Below are 13,497 nucleotides of genomic sequence, written 5' to 3'. Positions count from 1 at the left end.
TCGACCCAGTCCAGTTCTGCTACATTGATAATATAAATTCCTCGTATTCCAGATGGCGGTCAATCTTACACTAGGCTACTCAAACGGGAAACATAGAAGATTACAGATCCATCCAACAGTAACTTGGGCAGCGCACATAATCGGTTTGGTAAGGACGCCACCAACATTGGAATCTTGTTGACATAAACCGCAACAAATATCCTTAATGCAACAAGTTCCGTGGATGTTAACAAATATCTCTGGCTATAAGTAAGCCACATGCAGAAAAACATAAAAGAAAACACAAGAATTGTGTATATAAAAATAGTGTATTTGATAATGTGTGCCTTGTACACCTTTACAAAGTGTTGACCAGGTGTAACACTGCACTGACAAAAATCACTTTACAGTTCCGTCTCAAATCACCATAACAACCTTCATTCGCCCAACAGCTCCATCGAACCGGGGCAAGTTAACTAATGACAAACTGTACAAGGGACTCCATGGGTCGTACAAGAATTACCTCCCTTGGGAAAGGCGATTACTGACTTTTTTTTTAACTGTTACTTAAACATCAAGTAACTACTCAGATTTTTTTCTCTCAATAGGATTGCCTCTTACGCTCAATTAAGTTTTTGATGGATATTTCCCCCCATGTATTCCGTATTAGTAACAAGAGTCAATGTATTTAATATGAAGAGTTATTCCCCTTACATTAAACATGAATCCCTCTTTATCAGGTACTGATTGACATAATTCCTTACAGATCATTACAATAATATACAATGTATCAACACATATTCTGTGTACAAAGGTAGTTACCAAATATAGTACCGGCTTAAAAATAGTAAAATAAGTCCCCCTAATATCACATAATGAGCTGTCCTTGATACCCTGAACTAGACAGGTACACTACGCTTTACAGGGGTCAGAGGATCAAATGAAACAATGATGTACAAAATTAACTGTTAAAATCAAAATGATAAAACGAAGACCTACAAGTATTGTCAAATTAGGAAAACGACTATTACATAAAATATCCATAGGAAAAAAATCATTTTTTTATGTTAATTCTTTTTTAAAATAATTTGTTAACATTTCATTATTACCCCGTCATTAATGACTGACCAATGGTCTTGTTTCGACAAGCCTTTGTGGCCAAGAGGTTTGATTATTTCAAATCTTTCACCGTACAACATTTTATCCCTTAAGTTTTCAACAAATCATTACAAATCATACATGCATTGTTAATTAAACAAATGTCAACGTTACAGGAGACAAAACAATCAAGAGATGTGATGGTCCAGATCCTGGTTACCATGGTAATCATAATGCTGCACTCTCCCAAAGGGAGATAACCATCTCCACTCTCTCACCCAAGGCAGACAACCGTTATTTTTATTCACAAAAGTGCAATTTTGGACATATCAATAGTGTGGTGATACTGTACTATAGTATTGCTTATTCAACCGTATACAAAGGTACAGGGAAACATGAGGTAGACATCACATTGTTTGTGCTTCATTCCAACCCATTACTTTCCTAGCCATGAGAAAAACATCTGTCTGTGGTGAAAAAGTATGTGGATATAGGACACATTTCTACAAGTATATCTCAACATTTTATCATCTGCTTCCGAATTAGTATGATTACTTAAATTTTATCAGTATTGGTTAATCTTGTTAAGAAAGCGATCTCCTCTTTTTCAAACACACTCCTACTAAGTTTTCCTCTCTCTAAACAAGCTATTGTCCTCAACTTAATACTGCACTCTAGTTAGGAAAAAAACTAAATGAATGTTCAATGCTCATGAAGTTTAGACCGAGATAACTAAAATTGAAGGCTTTTTGAGAATATTTTTAGTTGCGGGTACTGCATTAAGAACCGATAGTTGAACACGAACTGTGCATCTCCGTAATTTAAAACCCATTTTAAATTGTGTGGTTGCTAAAAGTAAATTTTAAGGAATTGTTCTGTTAGAAATGAAGATTTAAATCTCTATTTTAAGAGACCAAATCAAAATATACAAATATAGTTGTTTTCTATAAGAAGTGAAGATACACTATTAATATGATAGATGAAAAACTTCAGTTTGTTACTGACATTGTGTGAAACTATTTTGAGGAACATGGAGTCTGAAGTTTAGTGAGACTTGAGATAACAGAGGAAGTGACCACTGCGTTTAACCAGACTGACCGGTCAGGTGACTTGATCATAATGCCACGCAGATAACTAGCCGTCAATCATGTCAAATTCAAATATTCATCCTCAATTCATTCACCCCTGAATTTCATAATGAACCATTCCAACTATTGAACTCAAAAGATTTCAAATGTGTCTTCAGGGGTGAATGAGTTAATCACCCGGTCTTAATTTCACCTTCATACTAGAAATACCATGCATTTTAGGCTGTGTACTGGAGTAAACTCTCATGATTTTTCCTCTTTACAGAGGATGAACAGTGTTTTTACAAGACATAAAAGTTGGGGGTAAAATCAGGCATAAATCACAAATTCTGACCCCTTTATATGACAATTCTCTAACATTTTTAGGGTCAAAAGCTGTTTTATGAGGTCTTATACCCCCATATGGAGGTAAATTGTAACCATGGTGAAAGGACAAGTTAAACTAGGCAACAATTTGCTCTGTTCTTCCCCTTATACAAGGTAGTGACAACCAGCTCTCAACATCTTCTGAACTGTATTAGGAAGGTAAGGAAATATCAATGGAATATACATATTTTTATATCCGGTTAACAGTAGTTTATGAGCGAACATGAAAAGTAAGAGATATTAAATGCGACAGATATAAGAGAATAATTAACTACAGCATGTGACACAAATTAAAAATGATTCATTTTAAATGATAACAACAGAATGTACTTCATGCAAAATGACAAAATAACACATTAACAAATTATTACTGAATTAATTGCTGGTAAGATATAAGTCCTGTATACCATAGACCTCCAGTACCCCAACTGGACAACAAAATGACCACAGTCCTCAGTACCCATAGAGGGCCTCGCCCCAGCAGGACAACAAAATGACCACAGGCCTCAGTACCCATAGAGCTACTCGCCCCAACTGGACAACAAAATGAACACAGGCCTCAGTACCCATAGAGGTACTCACCCCAGCTGGACAACAAAATGACCACAGGCCTCAGTACCCATAGAGCTACTCGCCCCAACTGGACAACAAAATGAGCACAGGCCTCAGTACCCATAGCCTCACCTCAACAGGACCACAAAGTGAGCACAGGCCTCAGTACCCATAGCCTCACCTCAACAGGACCACAAAATGAGCACAGGCCTCAGTACCCATATCCTCACCTCAACAGGACCACAAAATGAGCACAGGCCTCAGTACCCATAGCCTCACCTCAACAGGACCACAAAATGACCACAGGCCTCAGTGCCCAGCGAGGGCCTTGCTCCAACAGGACCACAAAGTTATCATTACCAGAAATGTTGATGTAAAGAGACTATACACTCCACCATTAGAGAGTCTAATGCCCAGACACAGAGTTAGTAACAACAGTAATCACTTAAGCGATTACATTTAACTCATTCACCCCTGAAATTTCATGAGCTATTCCAACCTTTGAATTGGAAGAGTACAAATGTGTCTTCAGGGGTAAAGGACTAAATTAGACCATGACACAAAATCCACCTCTATCAAAATAAAGGTTGAGTAAATCAGAACTATACAGGACTTTAATCTTTTATTATCAGAGTTTTTTTATCACCTACAAAAACTCCCAATATGAAAACTTAATATTATTAATACTTTTTTTTCTAATATGATAATTTGACAATCAACATAAAAGTTATTTTTCCCTAAAAAAGGAAATCAGAAAAAACTTTCTTCCACCTTTTTAACATCAGTAAATTTCTGTACATCATCTATATATACATATATATATATATCATCTTTGGTACGAAATGGTACTGTACATGTTTGTCATATAACAGTAACTGCCAACCAGTCAGCTTCCCCTCATAGTCTCTAGAGTTGATTGCCCATATTAGGAATAGGACCTGTTTAAATGTCAATTGTCCATATTAGGAATAGGACCTGTTGAAACAGTAACTTACTGTAAACATACTTTTGAAATGATTACCCAAAAAATCATCTGATTTCCGAGTTGAATTCTTTAAAACCCGTTAATTACTTGGTCATACATACTGCCTTAAAACTAAACCTGTATATTACAAGGTCACAAAAAACTGCCTTAAAATTTAGGACAATTGCCATCAGATTCTAGACAATTTGAATACAAAGTACCTTTATATCACAAAACAATGACAATTGAAAGTATCAAACTGCCCTATATTTTAGTGTGACGTTAAAAACTGACTGCGGTATTTTAACTATAACAGGACAAGCTGACTTAGTGGTAGTAACATCTAATGTCATTGTAGCAATGAACTATATACATGTGTACAAAGCAACATAAATCACGTAGGTAAGCTATTAACAACAAGGCCTACTCATATAAAACAATCTTTATGTATATATATATAATATATGGCAATTGAGATACTGGATATTTGTCATTTTTACACACAGGATGAACAACTTTAAGCAGTACTACAAGATAAAATTTGTTGTAAAAACAAATAATCCTGGTTATGTTGTACAGTGCAGTCAGTCCTACTTATTTTCCTTCTTGATATATGCTACCTTATTGTGAAACAAGTCTATTAACAGCAAGTAGCCTATTAAGGATGTAAGCTACCTTACCAAGAAAAATATCTCCATTCTAGGAGAGTTCCACACAACAAAAATGTTCTTAATGAATGATCAATTTAGACTAGTCCATTTGATTACAAATTTAAAACGTTCACTGGAATGGGGCTCCGATACCATTCAGGTAGAGGGAGATAACTCCAGAACAAAACCAATTTATGACACCAAGCATACTATGTTATTGTTTAGGATCAAAACATTTCATATGAATTAATTGCCAGCTATATAAGTATTCTGTATTAATTTCCTATAAAGTTGTATTTCTTTTCAACTGAATTTAATGGTTTAATCAATTTCCAATAAAGAATTTTGATTAAAAATTACCCTTATAATTCCAAACTTTGGTTCAAGTCATTCTACTTTCACTTAGAAACAAATTATTTCAATATCAATAAATCTGAAAACATAACAAAATCATATTAAAATGAAGGCTGAACACTTCTGCTTTATGAATCAGTCTATAAAATCTCTGTTGATAACAAGTACCAAGTGACATCAACGAAGCCCTGTAAACTTTGACCTAAACCATATCTGTTCCTCTACTAGAGCCCTGATTGGTCGGTTCGTCATGTGTCTCCCTTCTGGTGTTTACAGTTCCTTATATCCTTCCACAGAATCTCACTGATCAGCTCGTCAAGTCTTATCTTATTGTGTTTCAATTTCTACTCATTATAATTGTAATTGTTCTCTGGATTTACATATTAACCCTTTCACCACTGTAGACCATAATGGACTCATCAAGATCAACGCATGGTAGAATCTACTTAAGTTACATAGGGGTGTTAGGGTTAATAACCTACGACTAGATAGATAAGAAATAATTCTTTCTTCATGATAATATTTGATTTTTGCTAAATTCCGTCACTACTGTTCACGTGTAAATATATTCACCACATCCAGCTATTTAACCCTCTCACCCCTATGCAACTTTAGTAGACTCTACAATGCATTGATCTGGATGAATCCATTACGGTCTACAGTGGTGAAAAGGTTAAAATAGCTTACACCCTAATCAATGGTCTGTATATACACAATTAGGAAACCATTTTCTCTCTCAAAACAGTCTGATACCCTACTTAAGACTTTAAACAAACTATTTTCACTGAAACTATTCACATATATTGTTCAAATAAAAGAAAAAATCTGTACAGCAGTATAATAGCACTAAGATTGTTTTAAACTATTTCTGTAATGTTATGATCAGATCCAGTGTCGCACACACATTTGTACTGTTACATCATAATGTTGTAACATATACCTTCGCCGTGCTGAATTTGCGGTTCAAATGAAGTTGATTGTCAAGTCGAATTAACGCAAATATTTTTCTCCAAATACGATGAAAACCCACCCAAGTGATCTCAAAACTGTTTACACTTCCTGTCCATCAATATAAAGTTTGTAGTTGTAGTGAAGTTATCGTGAGAAAGGTACCTGTGTTAGTTAGACAGGATTACTAAGGCAACTCTGACCTTGTCTCCCGAGGTTTCTAACCCTGCCTAGCATTGATATAGGACAGAATGAACTTTCTACTCAAACTATAAATCTATATGCAGGTCGCAAATAACTAACTTCCACAACATTGAAAATTTGATTGTTGGAACAAAAATGGCATGCATGGACAAGTTATCATAAAAATGAAACTAAAAACAGATCTTAAAACCTTCAAAAGTAACCAAAAAATGTTTGTGAGGCCAGCTTCCTACCATGTTATAAAAAAAATCCCCCGACCATCTCATCAACAGGTAGCACAGTGGAGTTTCACAGGAGATGCAGCAAGACAATTTTGAAAAGGTATCTTTTCTGAAATTTTCAAGTAATTTTCAAATTAAGCACTTCATTAAATTCAGCTTCTGTTAAAATGAAATTCATGCTGTACAGAATACCCTTAAAATTCAAGTAGTGTTGTAAATTGTTTTATGTTTCAATTGTACTGTTCAAGAAATTAATTATTGAAAATTGAAAACTGTTAAGCTGATGTTAAAAACTCGCTCCTTCATTAATAGGTCAAATATTTCACCGGACTTGTTTATTATTAGAAAAACACATTATGATTTGACAGTCGACAAAATGTTTATCAGGAAAGAGTGGAAAGTCATCAAATATATTTCTCAAATAAAAGATTTGGGGAGAAAATAACACAAAATATCAGTAATTATGTCAAAACTTTCATTTATCTTGATTTCAAAAAATGTCGGTAAAAGTATTTTCCAATACATCAACAATACTTCTGTTTCAGATTATGTGAACATTTCGTTAACAATTAAAATATTAATATATATAGATTATATATACGAATCAACAAAGAATTGATTTCGTCTACTATAGTCTTTATATCAGTATACAGTTAAAATCTTGTGCGACTTCCTCACTTATATATATATATATATATAGTATATACACAACAGATATAGGTGTGACGTATGTAATCTGTGTTAGCCTACAAATACATACAGTATATATAACTAGGTCACTATTTACAAAATTACTATATTATTAAGACTGCCCGTTCATTTCACTAAAGGCAAAATGGCATCTGTCCGGGATCTTCCATGAATCAGCTTTTTGAAGTACTAAACAATAATCAAATTGGTTTTCATCACTTAAACTTCACCATGTACAGCTAATTAATAGAGGAAATATTTGGGAAAAAAAAAACCCAAAAAAACACCCTTCTCATACTTAACATGGGCAATAGGAAACACATTTTTCTTTGATAAACAAATCTATACCATCAGATAAATCCCCAACTAACATAGACGAAAGGACAGAATTAATTCTTAAAAGAAATCTATTTGGCAACTGCATTTCATATTCTGATTACTGTCGAACAAGTAAAAAAGAACTCAATGAAAATATTATTTCTTGATAAATATCGTTATTGATGCAATCAATTACCTTTGATTTCTTATAATGAGAATTATGTAAAATGTCTACATCAACATCAGAGTTGTTTACAGCGGCATTTATTCGCCTCGATTTATAATTCATTCACCCCTGAAATTTCATAATGATCTATTCCAATCTTTGAACCTGAAGAGTTCTTCGAATTCAATTGTGTGGTCAATATATACTTTCTATTAAAATTCATAATTTAAAATGGTAACTTCAGCTGTTGCTGTACACAATGAGGCTTAAACTGTGAGTACAGGTTTAATTATGTAATAAAAAATCTGTTAAAAGCTGATTGGTGGAGGAGCCTGTCCCGGACAGTACATGCTAGTAAGTATAATACAGGTAACAACTAAGGACAACAATAACAGTAGTGCAACACGAGGCTACAGAAAAACATCTTCCATTGTTTTCTTTTAACAATACTGTAAGTATTGGGGTACGTTTATAAAAGTAGCTACAACATTATCTTTATATTCTTATATACTTCACCCCTGAAAACACATTTGAACTCTTCCCATTCAAAGCTTGGAATAGTTCATTATGAAATTTCAGGGGTGAATGAGTAAAAGGTAAAATATAAATGCTAAAACCTGTCTGCATGAAGTCTTATGATAATCTTAATCCTTTCACCCCTATGTAACTTTGATAAACTCTACCATGCATTGATCTGGATAGGTCCATTATAGTCTAGTGGTGAAATGGTTAAAGATATTTTTACTTTCTGTTAGTATTAACACTGTTAAAAAATCCTAAGAACTGAAAATTAAAATTAAGATATTTTGTACTTTGCACAGAGAAAGAGGACCTTCCTTTTCCTGTCAATATCATTATTACTGAGAATATGAAATATTAGTATTAAAATAATGTCAAATTTAACAGTAAAACGGCTAACAGATTTCAATATGTAAATAAGATTTGAAAGTAATCAAGGGTATGTCGTAAAAAATATATTTGCGGAAAAATAATAATGATGTTGAAATAACTTGCTAATTCTTGTTAAATGTCAAAGGGCGACAAAAAAAATATTTTAAAACTAAATATTTTCTGAAAATGCTTTTTGCTACATTAGTTATCAAACAGGCTATCAACATACCTTGATTATTTATTTTAACTCATTCACTGCTGAAATTTCATAATGAACTATTCAAACCTTTAAATTGGAAGAGTTCAAATGTGTCTTCAAGGGTGAATGTGTTAAATGCTCTGAAAGAGGGACATCGAAATCAAATGTATACAAATGCTCATATAGAAACATTTTCAAACTGCAAGATCACTTTTTGTTAAAAGAAAACAACGAAAAAGGTTTGCCCCTGAAGCCTAATAACATGCATTACTAGCATTAGCGAGTTTGTCTCGTTCCCAGTAATCATGACTTCCAACTCGGTTAAAAACGGAGAAATAAATTGTGACTAAACAAGTTAATTAATCCCTGCAGACATCAAATTCATCACCAGAATTTTAATATTGTACATTACACATTAACACATCACTACAGCATGGCTCAATGTCAAATGATAGGTGATAAAAACACTCCAATTGACTGAGGCTTCCAACCATATCTGTTCTATCCACATGAGGAATTGATTCATTTGAATCAAAAACGATTTCATTTTCAGAAATTGTTTAAAAGTTTCCAACGATAAACAGTAAAACAGCGGACAAGTTTCAAAACTGAAAACCATGGACTCTTTTAAAAATTGTTTTTGCAGAGTTTTTTTGAATGGTTTCAAACACTGTTTTATTTCAGGAGAGGTAGAGATCAATACTTCAAAAAATAACTTTTTTTCCAAATGATCTTTTGTATCTAAATGGTGTAACATTCATAATTTATTTTTAAATTCAAATTTCAAAAAATGTTGCCATTGAAATTTCAGATTTCTTCGAATAACTTGTTTCAAGACATGACATGAGTTAAATCAGACATTCTGAATGGGTTGTTTTGAATCTGACTAAGAACAAAATAGGGAATAGGGGCGATATATCCCAAACAGGAAAGGGCCTACAAACAACTATAAACTGACCTAGATTTATCCCGTCAAATGTAATTCTAAACCGTCATACTGTCATGATGCCATACTATGAATACATTATAACTATAGAATACTTTTAGAAGAGGTATATCTGCATTGTTACAAAAACAAAGCTTAAAACAGAAGTTGGATTGTTGAATTATCAATAAGCATATCAATTTTACTGTTTTTCAGTTTCAATTGACTGCTATTGATATTTACAACTCAAAAGCTCTGCACAAATGGGCCTGAAAGATCTGCCTACATCACCACTTAACCATCCATACAGCTTTTCAATAAATTCTGATTTGTATTAAAACCTCAACCCTACTGCACTACATAGAGACCCTAAGACTGAACCCTGTTGTAGCCAGCATCATTAACGGAGAACTAAATTTTCAAGTTATTTATATTCAAGCAAACTTGCAACTTTTGCCCCTTTTGCCCGTTTTTTCCCTTTAATTATGATTGTGAATTTCACTTTTGGTACACAAATGTAATTTTTAAAATTCATTTTGATAAAATCAATATTTTGAAAATATCACTAATTTCAGGTTTTTTTAAACTTGTACACTGAAACTTGACACATTGTCTTGTTGCTAAAAACCTTCCTAAGGTGACCTAAGGTGACCCTGACTGGCAGCAGACATGTCTGAAATAAAAAGATGAATTGAGATCCTCTACTGATAGAGCTTACCACTGTCTTGCATTCGTACACGATATAAAACAATGATATTTTTGGAATCCAGTACATCAAAACTTTTTCTCATTGCAGGATTGAAATGATAAAATCAAAACTTTATACTTAAAAACAAAGTGTGGGATAAGGTGTATGGATGGATAGGGCTAAACAATTCATCTAAAATAAATCTGTACATAAACAAATAAACACAATGAAATTGTACATGAAATGAACCAGGCCGCTGAAATACAATTAAAATCTTTCAGCAAACAACTATTATCCTCCGTGTTGTTTTTCAAAATCTTTTTTTCACAACAAATGAAAAAAATAGCTTCAACCGCAATGCTAAACATTGTCTCTCTTTCTGTAAGTTCCGAACAATGCCAAAAAAATCTTTCACATTCTCCCTGCAGTATGTAAACAGAACAAAATGGTGGCGTACAAGCACAATTCAGGAATTATCTAGCCCTTCAACACTGAAGAGTTCCTTGTGAAGGGCAGGAAACTCCACTTCCGGAGCAGACTGTTTGAACTTATTCAATAGCACAATATGTTGGGCACTTAGATTTTGAAGTGAGAATGCGTGTATCATCAGTTTGTTCAGCAGTTCTCCGTCCTCGGTATGGCTCTTCCCTATCTCCATCTTAAGCGCAGCCAGCGCCTTTTCATAAAGTTTTTGAATGTCAGGTAATTCTTTAAGTCCCGGCCGATCTGAAAAACATTGATACAAGTCTTATACCTTTAGTTGGCCGATCTGAAAAACATTGATACAAGTTTACAACCTCTGAACTATAAAGGTTTTATTTTTAGAATAATTTGTTTCAAACCTTTGAATTAAATTTTCTTTTTTTAGATATTTTGTTTTACACATAATTATAGATATATATATACATATTGTTTTTATTAATATTTCAATGTCAAGTAATTTTGTTGGTATTATTCAATCTGAAAAAAAAGTTATTCTGGAGTGAGGATCTTTATAATATAAAATGCTTCCTACAGATTTTTCAAGACAAAACATTCGGAAGCATTTTTGCTTCCAGGTCAAATTCTCCAAAACGAGTACAGTATTTAATGTATACATAGATATCATTATCTTAGAACACCAACAGCAATGACTCGTGTGTCTGTCTGTATTTATATATCAATTAATCAACAAGAAGTCACAGCAATCTTTACACACAAGCATGTATTTGAAAAGTGCTATCAATCACCAAGTATGGACAAACTACCAGCAGAACATAAATTACAGCCCGCAGGGTCTAGGCCAGGCCAATCAGAAGACATGACGGCCATCTTGGATTATGGAATCTTGATTATTTACCATGTAGGCTATTCCCAAAGTACCAGTTACCACCAGTATGAACAATATTGTACCAACAGAACAATAGTTGCAACCCTATCTGTCTGGCCCAATCAGCAGCAACAGATTGTGTCCATCTGGAAATTTGGTAAAGACGGGATGGAATTCCGAATGTACACATTATACCCAGGTAATTAATCTCAACAGTGCTAAATATGGCACTATCAGCGTATCAGCATGGCGGTACTAAACACCGATAACTTACCTGGGCGTATCAGCATGACGACACTAAACACAGATAACTTACCTGGGCGTATCAGCATGACTACACTAAACACCGATAACTTACCTGGGCGTATCAGCATGACGACACTAAACACAGATAACTTACCTGGGCGTATCAGCATGACGACACTAAACAGATAACTTACCTGGACATATCAGCATGACGACACTAAACAGATAACTTACCTGGACGTATCAGTATGACGAGGCGTATCAGCATGATGACACTTAACAGATAACTTACCTGGGCGTATCAGCATGACGGCACTAAACAGAGCTAACTCTGTCTCTGTAAGATTTAACGTCATCAGCGACCTCACAAACTCAAATATATTGTCTCTTAAATGGGTTTCCTCCTCATCTGGAAATCAGAAAAATACAAAATATCAGTGTGCTGTTCATCCAAAAATACAAAATATCAGTGTGCTGTTCATCCAAAAATACAAAATATCAGTGTGCTGTTCATCCAAAAATACAAAATATCAGTGTGCTGTTCATCCAAAAATACAAAATATCAGTGTGCTGTTCATCCAAATTAGTATCACTTAACAACAGGCTCTGCTATATGGTAATCTATTTATCTATATGTAAGACCGTACATTTTTAGCCCTTCTATTTAAAGTGTTTAATGGTTATCTCTTTAAAATTATCCACATCAGATATTACTGTAAACATACATTACTGTAAACATACTGTAAACATACTGTGAACATACATTACTGTAAACAGACTGTAAACATACTGTAAAAATACTGAAAACATACATTACTGTAAGCATACTGTAAACATACTGTAAACATACATTACTGTAAACATACTTATATTAACACCGGTATAACCACACATCAACGACAATTTTTTAACTAACATGCATCTTAATTAGTGATGGACTGATAATCGATTATAATCGAAAATTGATCGGTTTGCCCATTCCGATTCCCATAATTGATTACAAAGTATTTGATAAATGGGTTCGTGATTGAATTCTAACTAAGTAGTAACTAAGTGTCAAATGTATACAATGTAAAGTGTGTATTGAAAGTCTTTTGTTTTTATGATTTTTACTATGATTGACAAAACTGCAGCAAAGTTGCTTGAAATTCAGTCATAAAAGAATGAAACTGTACATATCAGAAGTTTACAACTCTGTCTATTGATGTTATAGTGTTCTCTCACTCTTTGGGTATTAAGTGCTATAAAATTATAAACATACAGTGCATACGCAATCAATGGTCAATCAGTTTACTAATTCTGATTACAAACCAATTATGAATTCTGATTTTAAATGGATTGTCCATCACTAATCTTAACCCACTCACCCCTGAAGACAGACACATTTGAACTCTTCAAATTCAAAGGTTGGAAAAGTTCATTATGAAATTTCAGGTGTGAATGAATTAATAAACCATTTTCAATAACAAACAGGGAACACTCATTTTATGTGAATCACATAATTTAGCATATTTGAGTTTGAGCAAATATCACTGAAATAGGATTTCCTCTAAAATAATATGTTTAACTCATTAAATTCCCCTGAAGACACTTTTGAACTCTTCTAATTCAAAGGTTGGAATAGTTCATTATGAAATTTCA

General features: G+C 33.6%; 1 protein-coding gene across 3 annotated transcripts in view; it reads right to left on the bottom strand.

Moving 5' to 3' along the window:
* Positions 1-289: 289 nt before the first annotated feature.
* Positions 290-13,497, bottom strand: part of LOC110442100 (probable nuclear hormone receptor HR3) — a 40,713-nt gene continuing 27,505 nt past the window's right edge. For 2 of the 3 annotated variants that reach the window (XM_021485536.1, XM_021485537.1), the window contains 2 exons: positions 12,149-12,265; positions 290-11,027 (listed from right to left, as the gene is read on the bottom strand). In XM_021485536.1, the coding sequence (XP_021341211.1) occupies positions 10,768-11,027; positions 12,149-12,265 (377 nt within the window). In that variant the 3' untranslated portion in view covers positions 290-10,767. The remainder of the gene's footprint in view (positions 11,028-12,148; positions 12,266-13,497) is intronic. The other variant, XR_002461986.1, reaches the window with a different exon arrangement.

The sequence above is a fragment of the Mizuhopecten yessoensis genome, unplaced genomic scaffold, assembly GCF_002113885.1.
Source record: "Mizuhopecten yessoensis strain PY_sf001 unplaced genomic scaffold, ASM211388v2 scaffold716207, whole genome shotgun sequence".
Taxonomy (NCBI): Eukaryota; Metazoa; Mollusca; class Bivalvia; order Pectinida; family Pectinidae; genus Mizuhopecten; species Mizuhopecten yessoensis.
The sequence above is the reverse complement of the archived record's forward strand: the minus strand, read 5'-3'. Positions and strand labels throughout refer to the sequence as shown.